At 31.3% G+C, this 26,100-nt stretch overlaps 1 protein-coding gene across 1 annotated transcript in view; it reads left to right on the forward strand.

Annotated features, from left to right (window-relative positions):
• The window catches only part of LOC114336189 (polycomb protein eed-B), an 85,228-nt gene that overhangs the window by 34,047 nt on the left and 25,081 nt on the right, over nt 1–26,100 (forward strand). Inside the window, exons 5-6 of the mRNA XM_028286519.2 lie at nt 15,500–15,690; nt 20,157–20,358. Of these exons, the coding sequence (XP_028142320.1) occupies nt 15,500–15,690; nt 20,157–20,358 (393 nt within the window). The remainder of the gene's footprint in view (nt 1–15,499; nt 15,691–20,156; nt 20,359–26,100) is intronic.

Below are 26,100 nucleotides of genomic sequence, written 5' to 3' on the forward strand. Positions count from 1 at the left end.
AGCAAACACCTACAGTGTTGCTCTAAAATCCTTATCATAAAACTAAACATTCAACTCGAAAGTCGACTCAAAGTATGGTTCGTTGACTCGCAAGTACAACAACCAATGGCAGATATCTACACAAATGGCTCTAGCCAAACTAAAAAGGTGGAACATACCAATGTTGAAGTTTTGGATGCGAAAATCAAAGTTGCTCCAGCTCAACAAAGGCGAGTGGCCAACAAGGTAACGTAGGCAAACTTCGTTATGGTTGTCCCCTCAACCGGTAACTAGGTAAGCGTCAAGCAATGCTAAGATTTTGACTGCAAAGAAATGTCGAAATTTTATGACAGGGAAAGAAAACAAGTTGGTCAAAAGTTCCGTAAAAATCTTCTGGGGTTAGCCACGGCGGAAAATTTCCAATCGAGAAACTCACAGAAAAAACAAGGAATGTAATCAGGACAAGATATGTCTGAATACATTATAAGTTATTATTATAAATAACTTTAATAATATCTACTTAACTAAAATAAAGTCAACCCCATTGGAATTAACTCAAAACCAAACGCAAAATTAGCACAAGCAAACTCAATATAAAAATATTTGTCATAGTGCGTTCACTAACAACAAAGTCGAGCTCTAACAAACTTGACTAAACGCATAGGTGCCTTGGAGTCTCTCATCCAGGACTTTATGAGCTACACTCAAAAATTGCCACGAAATCTTTCATTCGGGACTTCAATAATAACAGACGCACTAGTTATAGCTAGTGGTTTGCTTATTTGATTTCACTTTGCCGGTCTAGGACAAAGCATTTCGCAATCAAACATTCTCAAAGTAGGCATAATGTTCACACAACACTATCCCAAAAAAATTACTGCTATCCCGACAACATGTACCGGAAGAGCCTAAACACATACAAACAGCAAACAGAATACAAAAGCAAATAAACACGAGTAATATATAAAATTACCAAAGCACAATTACTATCTCACGTAACGAATAAATTCGAACTCAAACAAAAGGAATAGAGAAGTTAGTAAAACATGCCATGGAGTTCTCAACAAAGATATATAGAAAGAAATGAACAAAGGAAAGTTCAGATAATTGTCGAAATCTACCTTTAATTAGGACCGGAAGTAATTACGCATACTAGACGCCTTATTATTATAATATATATGATAATATATTATTATAAAGGTACTTAAATCGTTAGGTTAAATCACAGGCAGCTCACAGGTAGGGAAGTGTCACAATTTAGTAGGGACTGATGTCCTAAATAGATACGACATTTTATCGAAATAGTATTTTATGTAAGCCCCAAGAACAAAATTTATTCTGCAAATACATCTGGGCCTAGTACGTGCCTGTATTTAACAAAAAAATTCAATTCTTAATAGCCGACACAAAATTGCCAAAACATTATCCTAATTCACCCAAACTATCGACAGAACTAACAATAATTACTCGAATTCTTTTACTCGAAACAAAAAATATTTGCATTATCTGCTAACTAAACATCGAAAATTTATATTCACGAGTCAAACTACTTGTGAAATATAAACAAGCAATAAGATGCTACTTTTTACATCTCATTAATACCTAAAATAGGGTCATAGCCCTTTAAAAATATCTACTATCAAAATAAGTGTATCTACAAGCTTTTGCGGTTGCAACATAGCAACTTATTTAGCATATAATGCTAAATAAAAGCTTATAAAAACATTACGCCTCTTTATCTGAAATTAGGTTCAAAAGACACACTTAAATATGTACCTCTAGCCCTGACAGATGTTATTGGGGGTGGGACAAGAATTTTGAAATGTCAACCACCTTATCGTAGGCTAGTCGAAAAATATTAAGATTACGTAACGGTAAACGAAGACTCTACATTGAAAATAAGAATATTTTTTGATAATATATGTAGTTTTGTACAGAACAAATCTTAGAATGCTGATATTGGAGTGGTAAAACATAATTTCTCAAACATATTTCACAACAGCATGCGCCGAGGTCTTTCACTCGCGACTAATAGCTAATTGTAAAAAAAACAATTCCTGGAATGGACAGCTTAACTTCTTTCATTTAAGACTTAAATCACAAACCTAAAACAATATCATGACGGAAAGCTGCAGGACTCTTTCATTCTCCACACTAACACCACGCCATGACTAAAATCTCTCTAAAACCACTCAAAACATTCTGGTACCAAAAAACATACGATATCAACCAAATAGGATATCAGCAAAAATACATAACCACATAAAAATCCAAAAATATACTGCACAGAAGTCATTACAACAATATTATTCTACAACGTCAGAAAAGATTGGTCATAAAACCAGACAGAACAATATCGTTGAACGACGAAGAAGCATGTACCCGAAAATTTAGAAGACAACGCAATCATAATAGTGATAATTGCTACCTCTAAAAACAGTTACAAAGCATTTCATAACTCAAAAACGGTACCTAAATGCAATAAAATAAACGCAATACAGTACAAAAAAATTAATATACCGCAACACAATACATATACAAAAATATAAAAAGTAAAATGCACAATAAAACGATATAAAGCAAACTACAATAAATCACAAAAGTTGGAAAGTACGGCACAAAATAAACGTAAAAATCAAAAAGTTAAACAATTACAACTTCTTTGTGATTTGCTACAAAAAAATACACAGCTCAAGATCTAGATATTAGATACATAACAAACGACGTATCCCTTTGACATAAGGAAAAGTAATAAAAATGCTCACATTTACTCAACTAAAAACATATCTCAATAAAAAAGATCGATACTATACTATATACTTCAAAAAATGATACTCTAGAATTCGAAAAGGCAGAAATGAAAGTGTAAGGTACTACACTGACATTTAAATACAATAAGCGAAAATAAACAAACTAAAATGTGTCAAACCATGATTACCTATTAGCGAAAAAATAACACAAAAATATATTATCAATAAAAATAGCTACAAATTAGCCAAACTTGAACAAAAAAAGGAAAATCAGGTCTGATAGGAAGATGATAATAAAGAAAATCATGCTTCACACATAGACAAGAAAATGTGTATAGCCCGCGAAAAGGCAATTGACAAAGTTCTACGAAATTATGTATAAGGCAACCATAGGTAACAGAAGAAGTCCCACGTAATTTGTATAAGGCTCCACAAGAGGGCGCCAATTTGTATGACGATCGGATGAACAAGAGGTCATGAAGGCTGAACCAGAAGGATCAGGACGATATTATCCTTAGATGGAATCAAGGAATGACCGAAGATAGAAAGGTCCAATCGCCTACATTGACGAAACAATGGCCACGTTGCTCAGTCGGAAGAGATGTGGGCATGGTTCTTTGTGTTGGGCTTCTGTTACAATGAAAGGTGTTAAATGAATAAACAATGGTATGCGAATAGAGCTAATGAAACGAAGATAGACAAAAGGTAAATAGATAATATTAACTGATGGTTTGACACTTGGACTCTAAGGAAACGGAAATACTTAATACTCAAACGAAAATATAGCGCGCCAGGTATTTTGACCAAAAAATACTCAAAGGAACAATAATTAACGAAACATAACACAACAATAACAAATTAGCAAGAATGCTACGACAAGACATCAATGTACTAATCTTGAGCTGTAAAAAAATTAAATAAAATACGACATCGTAAGTTTCAATGTAACATTTATTAAAATACTCTACGAAATCTCAATATTTACACAATACGTACAGTGTATACGCAGTATAAGATCGCCAACAACAAAATTAAGAAACCAAAAAATACCTAAACCGTTAATCTATAAGACATAAACGAATATAACTATTAATTATTAACTCAAAAAAAAATGAACTGAAGTTACTCGAAAAAATAAAAAATCCATACTCTAAATAGAAACTAGAAATTTTACCGTTCACTTACAACAAAAAAAGAAAGAGCTCTTTGTTTATATTTATACCTATCTAACAATACTTAATAACACTCTAATACTCAGAAAAATATCTACATAATGTAAATGTTTATAGTTTAAATGATCACCCATTTAAAAATAAAAAAATAATCATCAACTTCATACTAAAAGTATGACCTACTTTTCAGAATGTCACTATCACAAACTGGGCGAAAACTTTAGGTCATTGAACTTATTTCACGAAAGAACACAAAATTGTCCTTGCCCTGGACATAATAAAGGCGTCTCTACTAACTTCTTCAATAAGTAAAAGATGAGTGACTTACTTAAAACATCTGTTAGAGGGTAGGATGGCCCTTTATAAGCCGGCGGGCTCTCAAGGTGTGGAAGATGGCCATGAAGAAATTCAACTTTACGACACAGTCGAAAGAATAATAGTATTTAACAGTGTTCATAAAATAGCAGCTGGACAACATAATGCATAGGTGGAAGGTGAAAGGTGGACCCTTTAAAAAAAATAGAAAACGCAATTGTACAATTATTGTACATACCAATAAACAATCATTAATACTCTTACCTGCCTAATCGGCGGGGCCCACAATACACGAACAAACTTTTATCTCACATAATGACTATATTAACTCAACTCACAAATGATGCAGAATTTTAAGAATTTGTGGTTTTTATGAACCTTTGGCGTCCTTTGATAGTGGTGGGGTTTCAACTAATCAAAATTATGGGAAACTGTGAGAGATATTCAAGAACAGATTTCCTTACCACTCGTAAAAGGGCTTAGCGAACCTAATACTTAAGATGAGTTGTGACTCGAGGGTGAAGCATTAACGACTTAGTTTACCTAAAAGCATATCAAATCTTCACATTTTGGATAGCGACACATGTGTTTCTAAGAAAAACACGGCACTAGAGATTCTGGAATCTACAGGGAAATAAGTTAAAATCCATGTAGCAATGAAAACTGAAATAAATTCTACACTGGGAAAACTTAAACGTTATAAATTTTGAAATTATATTGAATTTTTTAAGAACTCTCGACATTAAAAAGCAGATATTAACTTTTAGTTATAAATTATTAAAGATAATGAATAAATACTCATTTTAAACATAATCAATACTTATTTACCACATTGGAGTGACCCAATTAGTAATCACAAGAAAAATCCACGTCCGGATTAACCAAAAAAATATAAAGTAATTGTGCCCTTGAAACAACACCCTGTATATTGAAATTTTGAAAATTTGTTTGCGTATTTTAAAATAGCATAAAAAACTGCGTTAAAAGGTGCATGTCATATTTTTGCGCAGATAATTTAATTACGGCAATTTTGAAATCATATCGATTAATTCTGTCAAGATGACAAAAAGCTGTCAGAAAAATTAAGAACAATCCCAATGTAATTAGAAAATAGATTCGAAATCTTTTAAAACGAGCAAGGAAATGCATCGAACAAAATGGCGGACATTTTGAGCAACTGTTATAGTTCAAATATTTTTAATTTATGTTAAATTGTTGAATTGTTTATACGAATTTTTTTTATTAGATATAGCTGTTTTTTTTAATAATTTACTAAATCATTAAAATATCCCAATTCTCGCAATTCTATTTTTTAATGATGTGCATAACAGCTACAAATCCATAGTATCCATGAAGCCAACGTAGTAAATAAGTATTAAGTATTTTTAAAATAAGTATTGATTCAATAACATTAAATTTTTAAAAATTAATAACACCTGGTTTTTAACCTTTAAAATTTCAATATTGATGTAATTAAATCAACGGCGCAAAAAATTAAAATAAATATTTAATCACAGTTTTTATGCTCTTTTAAAATGCGCAGACAAATTTTCAAAATTTCAATATACAGGGTGTTGGTTCAAGGTCACAATTAATTTATATTTTTTTGTTAATCCGGACCTGGATTATTGTTTTCATTAGTAATTGGGTCGTTCCAATGTGGTAAATAAGTATTGATTATTTTTAAAATGAGTATTTATTCATTAACTTTAATAATTTATAACTAAAAGTTAATAATATCAGCTTTTTAATGTCAGAGTTCTTAAAAAATTCGATATAATTTCAGAATTAACGTCATAAAATTGTCTGGCCGAAAAATTGAAGCGAACCGTATAACTTATTTTTTTGTGCTCTTTCCAAATATGCAAACAGATTTTCAAAATTTTAATATACAGGGTGTTGTTTTAAGGTCACAATTACTTTATAATTTTTTATTAATCCGGACCTGGATTTTTCTTATGGTGAGTATGTCGGTCGTTTGGGTTTTGAATGAGACATATGTGTACCAAATATCAAAAAAATATACAGGGTGGTTCTTAAGTTATGGCTTAGGAAAGAAATAGGCAAAATCGGTAAAACACTCTGTAACTCGGTTATAAAAGTCGGTAGGGCAAAAAATGTAGTATATCTAAAACCGGCTCGATGACCTCTATTCACCGTTAAAGTATTTCCGTTTCCCAATGAAACACCCTGTATACATATTGTATTATTTATTAAGCAAAACATCTTTGCTGACCAAAGCTGACTTTTTTACTTTTTCCATTTTAAAACTTGGTAAACAGAAAACGATTGAAGATTCTTGCCATCATTATGCAAATATGTTGTAAATAAAGTTTATGTTCGGAAAAAAAATCTAAAAAGTATATTGAAATACTCCACTTACCTCAAGAAATAGCATGCACTATAAAATAACAAAATAATACACGTCTATAGTTTTAAACGAAAACCTAACAATGCCTCAATTGTATAACACACTTTAATTTTATTCAGTCCGCTTTCGTTCAATCCCAACTTTTCACTAATATAAATATATGATATGCTTGTATTGTTGTACCCTCAACGGCCGTTTATGATCCTCCGAAACCTACAGACAACATTCATATAAAATTTCTCGGAATATATAAACTTAAATTTTTGCATTTTGGCCAGGTTTTCGGCAAAATTCACCACTGTGGCGGCGCGGAGTTCGCGGCGCAGATATCTATCTCCGCCTTTAGGCGCCTCAGGAAATTGTTATCGTGCAGTACTATTTTGGCCAACAAAGATCATGCATAGCATTGCTAGTCTAGCACAGAAGGAATATAGAATTTCGTTCCGACAGATGAGAATATACCAAGTACAATACTTGCATCAATTGTAGGGTACGGTTCAAGTGTATGGGCACATAGATTAATAAATAAAAAAATGCAGAAAAATTAAATAGAGCTCAGAGAGGATTTCTTGTAAGAATGACGGGAGCATTTGGAACAACTGCAACACAGGCACTCACAGTTTTAACTGGAGTAATGCCAATGCATTTAGAAACACAAAAAAGAGCATGTAATTATTGGCTAAAAAAAGAAAAATATGAAAAAATAATACAAATAATAGGATTAGATATAAGAAATAAAAGAGAATTAAAAGAAATAATAAATAGAAAAAGACCAAATGAATGGGAAAATTCAACAAAATCTAGACGTTTATACAATTTTATACCAATATTAGAAAATTTTAACTATGTATAATGGGAAATAAGCCACAATATTATTAAAAAATGATTTTTATTAACGTTTCGACGCCCAAATCGGGTGCCGTTGTCAAAATACAAAATACTACTAAAATGTAGGCTTTTATCTTCTGATTGTCTAGGGTTGATTATTTGGGTACAGGTCGATTTTAGGATACAACAAACACTTTATTGTAGAACTCGTAATTACAAGGATAATGTAACAACTAATGTAAACGGTAATTAACACTGAACATCTAAATACGGTTTTAGCAAGAATATGCAGTCTTACGTCGTCGTTCGTCTTTATTCTGATAAAAAAGGCCGTCTGCCCCCATATCATCAGCGTCTTAATGTCAATTCGACTTTTCTCTGACTTCTTCCAATCGTCGTTTCTCTTTTCTCGTCTTTCATCATTTTCCCGTCTTTCGTCTTCCAATCGTAGTTTTTCTTCTTGCATTCGTCTCTTTTCGTCTTCCAGTTGTCTTTTTTCTTCCTTTCGTCTTTCGTCCAAAATGTAGGCTTTTTCTTCTGTTTGTCTAGGGTTGATTTATTGCTTGCAGGTCGATTTTAGGATACAACAAATACTTTATTGTAGAACTCGTAATTACAAGGATAATGTAACAACTAATGTGAACGGTAATTAACACTGAACATCTAAATACGGTTTATAGCAAGAATATGCAGTCTTACTTCGTCGTTCGTCTTTATCCTTCCAATCGTCGTTTCTGATATTTTGACAACGGCACCCGATTTGGGCGTCGAAACGTTAATAAAAATCATTTTTTAATAATATTGTGGCTTATTTCCCATTCTAAATAGTTAAAATTGTAAAAATGCCACAAGAAAATAGCTTCAGAACAACAATATTAGAAAACATTCCAAATTATTTTAATCCAAAACAAGGTTTAGTACACTTTTTAACAGGACATGGACCGTACCCAACATATTTGGAAAGATTTAACTTAAAAGATGATGCATATTGTGAATGTGGAGAACTAGGTACACCAGAACATATAGTGTTACATTGTGAAAATACTATAGAAAATGAAGAACATAGAGAAATGAGAAGAAGATTAGAAAGAATTGAAATAAGAGATATATTACAAAATGAAGAATATTTTGGAATATTAAACAATCTAACAGAAATAATATCTATGGTCCAGGGCGGATCTGTTTTGAGATGAACGTTGAGAGGTGACTCAAATTTTTTTGCAGAAATTGCTTGAAAATAGCTCGAATAATAATATTTAAGTCATCCTCCCACTCAAAATGGTCCGGAACATTGTTTAAATAATCAAAATGTCAAAATATGAAAGGAAAAATTCGATTTTTTTATTGGTTTTTTGATTATAACTTTAAAACTATTCATTTCTGAGAAAAGTTGTACTGACATAAAAGTTGCGTAATTAAATTTCCTACAATATAGAATTAGTTGAAAATTTAAAAAATAGTCACCCTTGTTGCAAAATAGCAATAATTGCGAAAAAAAAAACACAAAAACAATTATTTGCATTTTACGTTTTTCTCCCATCTATGCTACACTTAGGACCTTCATATTTTACCCAGAAAAACTTTATGATATAGTAAAGCAGCACTGTAAATTTCATTAAGATCGGTTTAATAGATTTTGCAAAATAAATTTTGCAATCCAGCTTTCGCAAAAAAAATTAATTTTTTTAAAATGTTGCAGGACTGAAAATAAAGCAGATAGCAAGTTGAATTTTTTTTGCTTATAGAAGTGTACTGTACCTTTCCTTTGCAATTTGCAAAATTAAAATCGATTAATTACCACGGCGTCAAGAAATTTTTTAAATAAACATTAATTTTTGGTGCTACGCGCAGGACAGCGGTATAGAATTCACACAAGTTGATTTCCACCAAAATTTCTTCCAATCTTTATCTAATATATTATTTTCTTACTCTATATTTTGTTGTATTTTAATATTTTAATTCCACAAAAATCAAACTAATTTTATTATTGTTTGTGAAATATTGTTTAAACAATTGCATATGTTTAAAAATAATAAACTTTTATTCTCTAATTTAAAATATATCAACAAAGAAAGTTTTTGCTAAAAAAAGTGTTATTTCAAAGGATAGAGTATGTGTTTTTATTTTGCAATAAACAAATTTATTTATTTATATCGAAATATAATAAAAATTAAAATGTATCAATCATTATCAAAGGTCATTGGAATGCCCAATCAGAGCAAACTATCCGCTGTCCTGCGCGTAGCACCAATAATTAATGTTTATTTAAAAAAATTCCTGACGCCGTGATAGTTAATCGATTTTAGTTTTGTAAATTGCAAATGAAAGGTACAGTACACTTCTATAAGCAAAAAAAATTTCAACTTGCTATCTGCTTTATTTTCAGTCCTGTAACATTTTGAAAAAATGAATTTTCTTTGCGAAAGCTAGATTGCAAAATTTATTTTGCAAAATCTATTTAACCAATCTTAATTAAATTTACAGTATTGTTTTACTGTATCATAAAGTTTCTATGAATGAAATATGAAGGTCCTAAGTGTAGTATAAATGGTTGAAAAACGTAAAATGCGAATACTTGTTTTTGTATGTTTTTTTCGCAATAATTGCTATTTTGCAACAAGGGTGACTATTTTTTAAATTTTTAACCAATTCTATATTGTTGAAAATTTAATTACGCAACTTTTATGTCAGTACAAGTTTTCTCGGAAATGAATACTTTTAAAGTTATAATCAAAAAACGAAGAAAAAAATCGAAATTTTCCTTAATTTTTTGACATTTTGATTATTTAAACAATGTTCCGGACCTTTTTGAGAGGGAGGATAACTCAAATATTGTTATTTGAGTTATTTTCAAGCAATTTCTGCAAAAAAATTTGAGTCACCTCTCAACGTCCAAATATTCTAATATTTTTACAGATGCGCCCTGGTCTACTAAAAAACAACAAGAAATTTATAATAATAGAAGAAGACAACAAATAATCCAACCCTGATGAAGTTGAGTAAGATAAAGTTAAAATAAATAAAATAAAATATAAATTCAAAAATAGATATTCACAATTATAATAATAATAATTCAATATAAAATAAATAAATAAAAATAATAATTCAATAAACAATTCATTAAACTAAAAAGAAACTACCAACTCTCTTCTGAAAATAGAGGGACTGTCTTTATAACTTAGAAGGGAGTTGATAGTACCAAAAATATTTTAACAAATATATATTGTTTCTTTAAATTTGTTAAATGTAATTAATAGATTATGGCAAATTATTAATTGTAAAAATAGATTTAGTAGTTTAGTAAAAAATGTAAAAATATATAAAAAAAATATCTGTAATCCCATCAGGAAAAAAACGACCTGGATTAGTAACTAGAGGCCAGGTCATATGTATGAACAATAAATAAATAAAATAAATAAATAAGTACTATTTTGGACATACAGAAAAGGTCGCGAAAACGGTCAATATTAGCAATGGTTTCATAAGGACGGGCCAACTTGTCACACGGCCAAGCAGTTTCTTCGAATACTGCTCGATCATTTTGGGAGATCGTCACTCACCTGACTTAACGCCACCTGATGCGTACATATGTCAGACCGATCCACCCTCTGCCATTTCGGAATTGCGGACTAGAATTAATGATTTATTTCGTGCCAGAGGGTCTCTTTAACATGTGTTTTATCGGAAGCATCGTCGTGAATAACGTTTGCAAGGCTATATCATGTATAATAAATATACAGGGTGTCCCGAAAAGATTGGTCATAAATTATACCACAGATTCTGGGGTCAAAAATAGGTTGATTTAACCTCACTTACCTATAGGGATGGCGGTTGTTGACAAAACACCGGTTTTCGGTTATACCGTTTTTTTTTTACCTATGGTTGAACCTGGCGGTTATAACCGGTCAAAAAAACCAGCTACTACAAAAACCGGTTTTCGGTTTTTTAGTCAAAAGCCAATACCCAGTAGGTTACAATTACATTGCTCTTTGTGTTGTCAAATTTCAGTCAGCTTAAACTTGATCGTTCGCGTGCGAGCTGCGAAAAATTTTCTTATTTTTTCTCTGAATTCATTATTTTTTCCACTTATCTGGGGTTTCACCGGTTATTACTTTAAAATAAAAAAACCGGTTATAACCGGGACAAAAAAACAACCGGAAAAACCGATTATTGCGGAGTAAAAAAACGGGTTTTAGGTTATAACCGGTAGGTTTTTCCCATCCGTACCTACCTATATACAATAGTGCACACAAAAAAGTTATAGCCCTTTGAAGTTACAAAATGAAAATCGATTTTTTTTCATATATCGAAAACTCTCAGAGATTTTTTATTGAAAATAGACATGTGGCATTTTTATGGCAGCAACATCTTAAAAAAAATTGAAGTGACATTTGTGCACCCGATAAAAATTTTATGGGGGTTCTGTTCCCTTAAACCCCCCCCCCCCTCCCAAACTTTTGTGTATGTTCCAATTAAATTATTATTGTGGCACCATTAGTTAAACACAATGTTTTTAAAACTCTTTTGCCTGTTAGTACTTTTTCGATAAGCCAGTGTTTATCGAGATATTTTGAATATCTCTCGAATCCACCACATATTTGAATATGGTAAAGTACGATTATAGAGACCTGTTAATAATCTGAAAATGTATTTATAATTTACATTTTTAGGTATATTTTAAAAAAGAAGCTACATCTCGATAAAAGGTGACTTATGAAAAAAAGACTAAGAGGCAAAAGTTTTAAAAACACTGTGTTTAACTAATGGTACCACAATAATAGTTTAATTGGAACGTACACAAACATTTGGGGGGTTTAAAGGAACAAAACCCGCATAAAAGTTTTACGTAAATATATTGAAAAAGAAGCCGCATCTCGATAAAAACTGGCTTATCGAAAAGATACTAGGAGGCGAAAAAGTTTTAAAAACGTGTTTAACTAATGGTACCACAATAATGAAATAATTGGAACGTACACAAGTTTGGGGGGGTTTAAGGGAACAAAATCCCCATAATTTTTTTTATGGGGTGGACAAAATTCACTATAATTTTGTTTTAAGATGTTCCTGCCATAAGAATGATACATGTCCATTTTCAATAAAAAATCTCTAATAGTTTTCGATATATTGAAAAAATCGATTTTCATTTTGTAACTTCAAAGGGCTGTAACTTTTTTTGAGCACATTTGTACTAAGGTAAGTTAGGTTCAATCGAACTATTTTGGACCCCAGAATGTGTGGTATAATTGGTATAATTCATGACCAATCTTTTCGGGACACCCTGTATAAATTCGCAATGGATGAAATCGATTTATATCTGGAAGATAAATATACGCATCACTTTTCGTTTTTCTAAATTGAAGCGTTCTGGAGGTATATAAGAAAAAATAATTACAATTATTCTTATTAAAATAATATTCACCCAGGAAAAGGGGTGGCATCCACCCCCAGGGTAAAATCACAAGTTTTCACCATGTCAATTAGGTTCCTTGGGGTATCCTCTAACCACTCAAAAATTTTCATGAAAATCGATGGAGGTTCAACGAGGTAATAGCTCATATCCACCTTCAGTGACTGCACTATTATATTTAATGAGAAATACTATGGGCATCAATTAAAAGCATATAATTAATTAAGTACCTACTAAAAGAAATATATAGGGTGTCCCAAAAGTAGCGGAACGGTCTAATATTTCTCAAAATGAACATCGGATCGAAAAACTGAAAAACATGTCTTACTAAGGAAGTAAAACTTCACTTGTAGGTAGATGGTATATAAATTTATTAAAATGTTTATCTAAAAAGACTCATATTGGATTGAAGTGGGTACATCTATAGTACAAAACAATGTTGACAATAAGTCGATGTTAAAAGAATATAGAAATGTAGTGAGACTATAGTGTAGTCTTGATCTTGGTCTTGGACTATAGTCTCACTACATTTCTATATTCTTTTAACATCGACTTATTGTCGACATTGTTGTAGCCGAAATGGCCTAATTATTGTAATAAGGTCTTTTGACCTATCTATGTAGCTAATTCCAACTACTTTGGATCTAAAGTAAGTAGCCACATATTTTAACTTTTCCTAACTTTCTGACAGTCAAAATTTCAACTTGGCCTTTTTATACAGTGGTTTGCTTATTTTAGGTTTCAACCTGATGATGGACTGATGGGTCCGAAAACATTTGTGTTTTGTACTATAGATGTACCCACTTCAATCCAATTTGAGTCTTTTTAGATAAAATTTTTAATAAATTTATATACCATCTACCTACAAGTGAAGTTTTACTTCCTTAGTAAGTTTTTTATTATGGTATACAGCCAATGAGAGGAATCTTTTCCGTTATATTTTGAAAAACATGTATTTGATATTTTTCAAAAATCTATCGAATGACTCCAAAGACGACCCCGACCCCACCTCCAGGGGGTGGAGTGGGGGTACCTTTAAAATCTTAAATAGCAACCCAGATTTTTTTATTGGAGATTTGACTAAATAATCAAATCTTGATCAGAATAAATCACATTTTTCCGATTATAGCCCCTTCTATTAACAATTCTAAAAATGTTTCGAATAAATGTTACTTATTTTTTCATGAGGAATACAAACCTGCAATAAAAAACGTTAAGCTTTTGAAGTTATCCCCCACCCCACCTCCAAGGTATGGAGTGGGGGTCGTGTTTCTTGTCATTCGATAGATTTTTAAAAAATATTAAACACACGTTTTTTGATTTTTCATTTGGAAGTGCATTTCACGAGATATTAGACCGTTTCTATAATTTACCTATGCTACGACGATAAATCGTTTTACCGATTACAGCGCCATCTATCCACAATTAGAAAAAATGTCTCAAATGAAAGTTGCTTATTTTTACGTAAGAAATCCAAAGCAGCAATAAAAAATAGGGGTTTCCATTTAAGATTTTAAAGTTACCCCCCACTTCACCTCCATGGTGTGCAATGGGGGGTGGTGTTAGTGTCATTTGGCAGATTTTTAAAAAATATTGAAAACCTATTTTTCAGTTTTTCGTTCCTATGTTCATTTCGCGAAATATTCGACCGTTCCGCTACTTTTGGGACACCCTGTATGTCGATATATTGCGAATCAGCCTTGTGTAAATTAAATAGTATAAAAAAAAGGTTTTTGTTTTTACTTTTGTACCACTGTGTAAAAATAAAATAACACATAATACCTAGGCATTTACGGTTTTGCCACAAATTGAGGAGGAAACCTTATCCATATCTATAGTAAAGTTTAATCCAAGTTGAAGCACTGTTTTTTTTTCGGAATTTTCAAATCAATGATCAGAAGCTATCAATGTCCGTTTGTTTAAGTAATTGTATGTTATGTTAACCAATAATGATTCTTGGTCAACATAAAACGACTAAAACAATCGGACATCGTTAGCTTCTCTCTGATCATTTTCTTTGATTATGTAAAGTAATGTTAAAATCAGTTAGCCCACTCTGGCTCTCAATTGCAAAGACACACGTTCACAGTTTAAATTTAACAACAAAAGTGGTTTCTAAAATTGACAGTCAAAATAAATTTTTTTACCTAGAGATAGATTTCGTAACCCTTAAATTCAAAGACAAAACTATAAGCATCTTTTATTAGTTATTACATTACGATACCAAAAATTAGATGTGTAGAAATATTGAAACACAATTAAATATGTATTGGGATTTCCAAACTATTTGTTGATTTGTTAAGCGTCGTTTAAACACAACGATAAGTCACAGCAACTAGTTGTGATGACAAGTTGAAACACTGTTTAGACGCTGCGATTCAATGCGATACCACCTTCAACCCAACTCCAACTTTGATAAGTTGTGCGATGCACCGTTTACACACAATGATAAGTTGCAACAACTCGATTGACCTTGATAAGTTGTTTGATTTATCGCTGTGTTTAAACGACCCTTTACATGAATATCTGTAGTTACAACTAAAATTTTAGATATAAGCACTTTATACACTTTTATAAAATATGCAAAATTTGACATTTTTGCATTTTTAATGAAAAATATGCAATTTGCATATTTACTTAATTCTACTCATCAATAATAACAAATTATTTTTTTTAGGATTTTGATCTGAACGGTAATAGGATTATGTCTTGTGGTATGGACCATTCTTTGAAGCTTTGGCGACTGGATAAGGAAACAATGAAAGACACTATAAAGAATTCTTACTCATGGAATGCTTCTCGCAATACCAGGCCGTTTGAATGTCTAAAGGAAAATTTTCCAGATTTTTCAACCAGAGACATACATAGGTACTATATTTTTGCTACAAGATGCGTTGAATGTTATTTATTATAAAACTACACTAAGCCGCAAAATTAACGGAACACCTTACAAATAGGACATGTTAGGTGTCTTGAATTTCGTAAACCGTCCGATTTGTTATTTTTTCTAAAGTGATTTTGTTAATATGTTATAGCCTTATTATTTAAATAATAAATCTACTAATTTTCACAACAAACACTTTCTGACTGTTAACAATTTGAGATCTATCAAATTGTTAATTTCTCATGGCCTACTTTGGGCTTGCTTATTAAACTAATCATGAGGATTTACTGATGAAAAACATGGCCTACTTTGGGCTTGCTTATTAAACAGAAAATGAGGATTTACTGATGAAAAACATGGCTAGTTGTTAACGTACCTAACTTTTGCATTATTCATCATGAGCAAATGAATAAAAAAAATGTTAATAAAGCCTAAGGCTACAAATGAGTTTTAATTTCAATATTTTATATATGCTAGAATATTCCACGTGGTGTTTTAAACTTTAAGGAAAAAACACAGTATGATTGTTACACCAGGTATAAAATGACATTTACCTGTCTAGCAACAATATTATAACATCGATTTTCTTAAATAATAAGGCTATAACATACTTAAAAAAAAATCACTCAAATCGGAAAACAGGTTTAGGATATTCGAGACCTCTAACATGTCCCATTTTTAAGGCGTTTCGTTAATTTTGCCGCTTAGTTTATATTCCATATGACCACCTGAAAGCCTGAGGCTACAAATGAGTTTTAATTTTAATATTTTATATTCCACAGGGTGTTCCAAACTTTAAGGAAAAACACAGTATGATTGTTACACCCGGTATAAAATGACATTTACCTGTCTAGGAACAATATTATAACATCGATTTTCTAAAATAATAAGACTATAACACACTTTAAAAAAATCACTCAAATCGGACAACAGGTTTAGGATATTCGAGACCTCTAAGGGGACATCCATAAACTACGTCGCTGAAAAGGGGGAGGGGGTCTTTGCTTATTACGACGGTATACTACAGGGGGGAGGGGGCCATGAGTGTACGTCCGACGTCGTTTGATGTTCACGAATATAAAAAAATTACCCTATTTTAGAATTAAAAAGAATTAGGATATATTAAAGAATTAGAATTATATCGCATACTTTTCATTTCGTTTTTATTACTCACAGCCTTAATAATATTGCTAGCAGTTTTGTACAGAATAACAAACAATAAAACATTGTTCTATGTATTTAAACAAACGCTTCTATAAAGAACAACGTCTGGAAGCAATAAATATTAAACTGTTCATTTATTTGCTGAATACTCTGTGTAAGACAATTCTACAAGAATGAATAGAAATAAAATATTCTATTTTATTTAGTTAGTACATTGTATTTATACTTAATAAAAGAAATGGTATTGAAATCAAAACAGAATAAGTATGAAGATTTATATGAAGCAGTTAAGAAAGCATATCGGAACTCCGATAAAAGTATTGTCTTTTGTCCCAATAATAGTACGTTCTTTAACGGTAAAATATTGCAAAATCTCTAAATGTTAAAGAACCGCTTAGATTGACATGAAATTTGGCATACACATAGCTAATAAGTAAAAAAAAGTGATATCGCACCGATATGTGCTTTTGCCCTGGGGGTGAGTTTCACCCCATCTCGTGGGTGAAAAAATATATGTCCAAAATAAGTTCGGAATTCGATAAACTGAGTAATTCTAAGCAACTTTTGTTCTATAGACTTTCTTCACCAAGTCAATACTTTTCGAGTTATTTGCGAGTGAATATGTTAATTTTTCAATAAAATAACCACGTTTTTAGACGGTTTTTCGCAAATAACTCAAAAATTAAGTATTTTGTCGAAAAAAATATTCTTAATAAAAATATAACTATGAAAAAGTGAAAAAAATTGTGCATATATATAGTCTGTAGACCCAGTAGAATCAAAATTGTAGCTAATGAAAAGTAAGTTCTTATTCGTCAAATTCCAAATCAAATATTTCATCGAGAAATATCCAAAAAACGGAACACTTTTTGGGGAACATTAATTTATAACTTTTTAAAGTGTTGAAAAAAAGGTTTATTTTTTTTTTAAAACTTCTAACATTAAAAGTAAGTGAGTTACGCTCAAAATATTGTTGGTCCCTTCTATTTTTTGGTAAAAAGAATCGCGAAAAGCAACCCCCTAATTAGCATCCCAAATAAAATTAATCGTTACCGCTTCACAAGTTACTTTGCTTATTTAATCTTTAAACGATCGGTAAGTTTCATCGGTTCAAAGTGCTTATTTTTAAAAAGGCTGTAGTTAAAATGGCTTGAACTAGTCACTAGTATGCAAACTTTAAGCAGCCATAGCATAACCAATTTTTGTTTAACAGGAAAACAAAAAATATAAAATATCCAGAAAAGAAAAACGTACATTTCATTACTCTTTGAGATTTTTGGTATTACTAATAATTTTTAAGTTATTTTGAAATAAAGCATTCTTTTTCAAAATTAAAAATTTTACTTTAAAACAAATTTTTTTCAAAAATGAGCACGTTGAATAAATGAAACCTGAAACTTACATATCATATACACACAATATACATAAAGCAACTGGTGAAGCGGTAACGATTAATTTTATTTAAGTTGTTAATTAGGGGGTAATTTTCCCGATTTTTTTTTGCCAAATCAAAAGGGACCAACTGTATTTTGAGCGTAACTTACTTACTGTTACGCGATTGACTCTACTATTTTATTTATTTATATCTTTAGGCACTAAGTTTAATTTAAATAAAGGAAGACTTACTTATATTATTTATTTACATCACTTATTTATTTTAATAATTACAAATAACACCAACTAACACATCTAATTTATTTACAACTCAAATTTATGATTTAATTAACTAAACATAATAACTTCGATAACTAATATATACATTTCATTAAATCCGATTCGAATACAATTATATCACGCGTCGGGGCTCGTTCATTGACTGACTGACTGCTGCTTAAAAATCATCCGCTTATATAGATACGGCTCTGCTTCGAGAACATTTGGAAGGCCTGAGGCAGGTCTCCGCCTATCATCGGAAAACTTCTGGATTAACGGAGACATTACTCGTCGATGACGTGTCGCTGTTGTTTGTTGACTGCTAGGGGCAGGACCGGCCTCAGTTAGAAATTCGTCACATTACATTACATGCTAGAATCTTTTTTTATAAAAATAGAAATAAAGCTTTTTACTTTAAAACAGTTATAATGAGTTTTTTACAAAAAGTGCTTCATTTTTTGGTTATTTAACGCTGAAATATATTTATTTGAAATTTGGCGAATATGAAGCCATTTTTCTTTAGCTCTAACTTTGCTTCTACTAGGTGTAGAGACTTCATGTGTACACCATTTTTTTCACTTTTTTACAAGCTATATTTTTGCTAAGAATATTTTTTTCGATAAAATACTTACTTTTGAATTATTTGCGAAAAATTGTCTAAAAACGTGTTTGTTTTGTTAAAAATGAACATATTCACTCGCAAATAACTCGAAAAATATTGACTTAGTGAAAAAGCTGTATAGAATAAAAATTGCTTGGAATTAGCCAGTTTATCGAATTCCGAACTTATTTTGGACATATATATATTTTCACCCGCGAGAGTGAAAGTCACCCCCAGGGCAAAAGGACTCATCGGCACAATATCAATTTTTTTCTTTGACATGTTGGCTATGCGTATGCCAAATTTCATGTCAATCCAAACGGCTCCTTAAAATTTACAGCAAAAACCGTCAAATAATGTAATATAAAGCTAATTAGTTGTACAGTAAATTGAGAGAAAAAAGTACGCGGATATTAATGAACTGCTTAGTAAGTAAATAAACTTTGATGGCTAACTTTAAAAAATCCAGAAATATCATGGAATTTTAAAAAAATCACTAAAAGGGGGGGTCATGAGTTGCAATTGCGACGTCGATATGAGGGGGGGTCAACTGTAAACGACGCTTTACGATGGAAGGGGGGGAGGGTATTAAAAAGTCCGAAATTTTTACGACGTAGTTTATGTATGTTCCCTAACATGTCCCATTTTCGTTAATTTTGTCGCTTAGTTTATATTCCATATGACCATCTGTTGTCTTCTTCCTGTAGTGCCCTTTGAAATCTACTGTATATTGCTCCATTAATTCTACGGATTGACCCATTCCTAAATTAGAGCAATTATTGCTCATCCGTATAAGCTCAAGTTAGGTAGCCCTAATAATTTAATCACCCACTATAAATACAGTGGACCCCGCTTATTATAATACCGGTTATATGAATATCCCGCTTTAAGGAATAGAAATTTGAGGTCCCAAAATGTTTCTACTAGCCACAAATGATGGGTTATTAGAATAACTCGGTTATAGGGATACTTTTGCTTAGAACGAAGGCTATTCCAATAAGCGGGTTCGACTGTATCGTGTTGTTTTTTTAGGAACTATGTAGATTGTGTAAAATGGTTCGGAGACTTCTTACTCAGCAAATCCTGTGAGAATTGCATCGTTTGTTGGAAACCAGGTCGTTTGGAAGACGAGAATTTGAGAAAAGGAGAAACCAGTTCCACGATCATCCATCGATTTGAGTACAAAGAATGTGAAATTTGGTTCGTGAGATTCGCCATGGATTTCTGGCAAAAAGTAAGTACTCATATAATAGTCTAAGATCCGAATCTAGGTCCACGTTGACTCATCTGTTTTGCCTATCAAAATATTTTCATAGCCATCCTTATAGACGGAGAGGCAGCGCTGAAAAATCTCTTTGAATTTCTAAAGCTAAATTTTTCACAGTTGATTACTGTGATTGTGTAGAGAAACATACTGCGGTCGGTCAAGCGAAACGTAGAACAGGGGTTACTGAGAGGCTGAAAATCAGTACACACATTCTAAATTGAATATAAATAAAAGTTATTATAGTCGGTCAGCTGTATGACGGGACAGAGCCGTTCGGTCGGCAACAATGAATGTACAGGGTTATTCACTATATTTTGACCCCTTGTAAACTGCTTTATTTACAGAATTAGAAAAAAATGTTAAATACAAAAGTTATTCGATTTTTTAATTATGATTTTTTGACATCTATATCGTACTATATCGATATATACCTATATCCTCATCCATCTGGGCGTGATGAAGTAATCGACTATTTTTTTAAATGAGAATAGGGGTCGTGTGCTAACTCATTTGAAAGGTTATTCAATTCTCTATACAGTACTATAAACATGTTAGAGGATTAATGTTAGAGGTGTAATGTTAGAGGATTAAATTCAAAAGTTAGCATTGTATTTCGCAATATTCTTAATTGTGAACAAAACATAATTTGTTTAACGGAAACCTGGCTGAATACATCAATTTTAAGTGAAGAAATTTTTTCTTGTTATAAAGTGTATAGACGGGATAGGGAGACAAGTTCTTCTAGCAAACTTACGGGAGGAGGTGTTCTTATAGCTGTGTCCGAGGAACTTACTAGCTGTTCCGAGGAGTCTTGGTGTTCTGAAGCAGAAGATGTTTGGGTCACCATCACTCCTCGGAATAAACAAAAAGTACACGTGGGTTGTGTTTACATACCTCCTAGAGACATGGCTGCATTAAATTTGTTTTGTAATAAGCTTGTTGATATCTACCTAAATAATATTAATGATATTTTTGTCATTTGTGGAGACTTTAATCTCCCTGAAATTAAATGGTTACTATATGGGAATGACCACTGCAAACCAAGTAATTATAATGATCCTAGATCAAGCTTATTAGTTGACACCATGTCTTTAATTGGTATGGTTCAGTACAACCCAAATGTCAGTAAATCAGGAAATACTTTAGACCTTATATTTAACAATAGTTTTTTGATAAAAAATGTATGTTTGTCTACGAATCCACTAGTTCCCGAGGATAAATATCACAATACTCTAGAGTTTGATGTAGATATTCCTTTTAATATTTGCACTAGGGTTTTAAACCAATCTCGAAGAAATTTTAAACTCTCGAATTTTAATGAAATTAACCGTCTTTTATATGCAGTTGACTGGAAAACTAAATTTAAGTTAAATGATATAAATGAAGCTGTAAATTTATTTTATAATATTATTGATAAAATCATTGATTTGCATGTACCTACATATCCTAATTACTATAAAAGATACCCTCTTTGGTTCTCTACTTCTACAATAAAAGTTATTAAAGAAAAGCTTAAATTTCATAGTCGATGGAAAAAATACAACAATAATTTAGATTATTTAACCTTCAAAATTTTACGGGGCAGATCTAAATTCTTAATAAATGAAGATTATAAAAAATATTTAACTAACGTTGAAACCAATATTACTGAAAATCCTAAATATTTCTGGCAATTTGTAAAAAATAAGAGAAATTCCAATAGTTTTCCAAACAGTTTGCTTACTGCTCAGGGCTCTACTACTGACGTACAGAAAATTTGTAACGTATTTTCTGATTACTTTGCTTCTGTTTTTGTACCTAGTAATGTTAGCAATTTTGGTAATATTTACACTACCACGCCTTTAAATATTTGTAAATATACTATTACTCGCGAAATTATTGAAAATAAACTTGAAAATTTACCTCATAAAGGGCCTGGACCAGATGAGCTACCTACTGATTTTATTAAAAACTGTAAACAATGTTTAACAGAACCTTTATTTCTGTTGTTTAATAAATCACTTAATGCCGGTCAATTTCCTGATAAATGGAAAAATGCTTTTATTATTCCAATTCATAAATCCGGAAATAAAAGCAAAGTTGAAAATTACAGACCTATTTCTAAGTTAAATATTTTTAGTAAGGTATTTGAAAGTATAATTTCTGATTTTCTTTATTATGACGTAAAAAACCTACTTAATATTGAACAACATGGCTTTATGAAAAAACGTTCAGTCGATACAAACTTATTCTTATACATTGAATACATACTTCAAAGTCTAAATGACAGAAAAAGCGTTGATTCAGTTTATACTGATTTCAGTAAAGCTTTCGATAAAATCGATCATTCGATTCTTGTTTTGAAACTATCTGAAATCGGTATACATGGTAATTTATTAAGATGGTTTGACTCATACGTCAGAAATAGATCACAACAAGTAACTTTAGGAGCTTTTAAATCCAATGCTGTGATCACTACGTCAGGAGTGCCTCAGGGGTCCCATTTAGGTCCTTTACTTTTTAATTTATATGTTAATGATATTTCTGCCTGTTTTAAATTTGCTAAATTTATTATGTATGCCGACGATTTAAAGATATATCACTGTATTTCATGTCCTAATGATAGAATTCAATTTCAAGAAGACTTAAACAATTTATCTGATTATTGTGTAAGAAATAACCTGTTTTTAAATGTTTCAAAATGTAATTATATACATTTTTCTCGCAGCAGCCCTGACTTAAACTATAACACATATGAAATTTCTAAGTGTGTATTGCATGCAGTAGAAAGCGTTAAAGATCTTGGTATACTTTTGGACCGTAAGCTACTCTTTGATCAACATATCTCTAATATTACTAGAAAAGCCAGTAAGCAATTGGGCTTCATATATAGAACTTGTTTTGAGTTACAAAGCCCTTTTACCATTAGAACGTTATATATGGCATATGTCAATAGTATTTTAATGTTTGGTTCTATTATTTGGAATCCGCGTTATTCGGTATACATCTCTAAAGTAGAATCCATTCAAAACAAGTTTATTTCCTATTGTAAAAGGAAATTTTATCCTGATAGTGATAGACAACGCATTCGCTCTAATTTAAAAATAATTTCTCTTGAGCATAGTAGACAAATTGTGGATGTCTTATTTGTTCACAAGGTCCTAAATAATAATGTAGATTGTATTGACCTTATAAATTTCCTGAAAATTCGTACTCCAAGCCACACTACTAGAAATAATTATACTTTTGTTACGGACCAAGCATGCACAAATTACTTTTTAAATTCACCTGCTCATAGAATGACAAATACTTATAATAAATTGTCTAGCGTTGTGGATATTGATATCTTCTTTCATAAAGCGGATATGATTAAAAAACTATTGAAGAATCACTTCCTTGAAACGCTTTTGGTGTATTCAGTCTTGTTATCGCTTATTTTCTCATTTTTTTTTCTGTTTTTTCTTGTTCTCTTTTGTTCATACATATTATATCATTTTCTGTATTTATGTTCTAACTTCAATGAATATTTTTACTTTTAGTTTGTAGTTATATATCAGTTTGTAAAATTGTAAATGTATCTGAAATTCTGTAGTGGATACTTTTATGGGTTTGTCCTGTCTGTATCCCAAATAAAATAAAATTAAAAAAAAAAACATTAAGATCATTATTTATACAGGGTGTCCAAAAAAAAATTGAATTATTAAATAAACAATGAATTTAATTAAAAAAAAATTTTGGACACCCTGTATAATTAATCATGTTAATGTTTATATTGCTGAATAGGGAATTGAATAACCTTTCAAATGAGCTAGCACTCGACCCCTATTCCCATGTAAAAAATAGTCGATTACGTCATCACGCCCAAATGGATGACGTCACTAGTACGATATATATGTCAAAATCATAATTTAAAAATCGAATAGCTTCTGTATTTTACATTTTTTCTACTTCTGTAAATAAAGCAGTTTACAAGGGGGTCAAAATATAGTGAATAACCCTGTACATTCACTGGGGCCGACCGACCGGCTCTGTCCCGTCATACAGCTGGCCGACTATAATAACTTTTATTTGTATTCAATTTAGAATGTGTGTACTGATTTTCAGCCTTAGTAAATGGAAATAATTACCTTCGTAGGAAAGCAACTTTGATACCCTCTCAGTAACCCCTGTTCTACGTTTCGCTTGACCGACCGCAGTATGTTTCTCTACACAATTACAGTAATTAACTGTGAAAAATCTAGCTTTAGTAAATTCAAAGAGATTTTTTAGCGCTGCCTCTTGGTCTATTAGGGGGGGGGCGTTATGTTGATCTCAACATTTAAAACATTTTTGTGAATTTTGTTTTAAGTATGGTAGAATTATTTTATTTTTAAATTAAGTAGGTAAGCATATTCAGTACAATGGCAGCTATGTACGCCGTTGCTCCCGCTTGGCGCCGCTAGTGTAGTTGGGGGTCAACGTTTTGACAATTCGTGAAGTTTGTATATGGTGTTTTTGTTTACGATTTAATAAATAATAAATGATGGCAGAAAAATACGGATCTTGGACTGTTTGTGCGTTCAAAAACGAATTGAGGAGAAGGAATGTGAGAGTTACTGAAAAAAAAGAAGCCCTTATCGAATGTTAAACACAGCGAAAAATTTTTATTTCGTATTGACTCACTCCTCCCACTAGTCTGACAACTGTGTATATGATATCTGCCTTACGTTTTTATCAATTTAAAATTCACAAATGAGTGCGCTCAGCATTAATTTTTGTGTTTATCTAATTTAAACATGTGATATTTTCACATATTTTCAAAATATGGCGGCCGTGACAGTTGCGCATTTGGTGTAAATTTGGTTTAGCATGGGATGAGCGCAGTTGATTCTGCAATGTTGCATTATTTAAAAAAATTATAATTCTTTATGGGAATATAGAATGTGTTAATTTAATTAAGTATGATTATTTTGGTGTTTGTCTAGGTGAAAGGTAACCTTAAATTTAAGTTGAAATTAGAAAAATTTAGGGTCAGGTTTAATCAGGTTATGTTTTAGTCACTAAAGAATATTTGAATGGTACTGGGTTACTTTAATTTTCAGTTATTAACTTGTTTATATTATTTTCGATTAGGTTAGGTTTGATCAGGTTATGTTTTAGTAATTTTAAAGGTAATATGTAACTTAAATTTTCAGTTATTAACTTGTTTATATTATTTTCGATTACGCTAGGTTAGGTTTGGTCAGGTATGTTTTAGTCACTACAAAATATTGAGAACTTGAGAATTATTTCAAATTATTTTTTCACATTTTTCTATACTATTATTTTAAATTTTATTTTTTTTTATATTTTCGCTCCATAAAAAGCGATTGTAGATGTGGCAACAGTGTGAATGTATTTAATATTGCATATCTTAATTCGCGCGTTTATAATAAATTTTAATCTGAGTTTTATAGTGAAGTATTCTATTTTTTACAGTCGAATCTAGGTGCAATACATAATCTGCTTCAACAAAATGTTATATTGTAGATACGTGCATCATAATATCTTTGAAAAACCTGTGTCCTGATGTTCTCGATAGGCACAAATGCACAGCAGAACATTGAGGCATTTTATTTTCTCAAATTTTATTCACAAATCGAAACAAATTATGCAATATTTACTTAGAAATAGATTGATTTGAATGTTGACCTAAGTTGACGTGACCTCCAACTACGCGAGCGCCACCTACGTTGAGCTTTCCAGATTAGC

Source organism: Diabrotica virgifera, chromosome 9 (genome assembly GCF_917563875.1).
Source record: "Diabrotica virgifera virgifera chromosome 9, PGI_DIABVI_V3a".
Classification (NCBI taxonomy): domain Eukaryota; kingdom Metazoa; phylum Arthropoda; class Insecta; order Coleoptera; family Chrysomelidae; genus Diabrotica; species Diabrotica virgifera.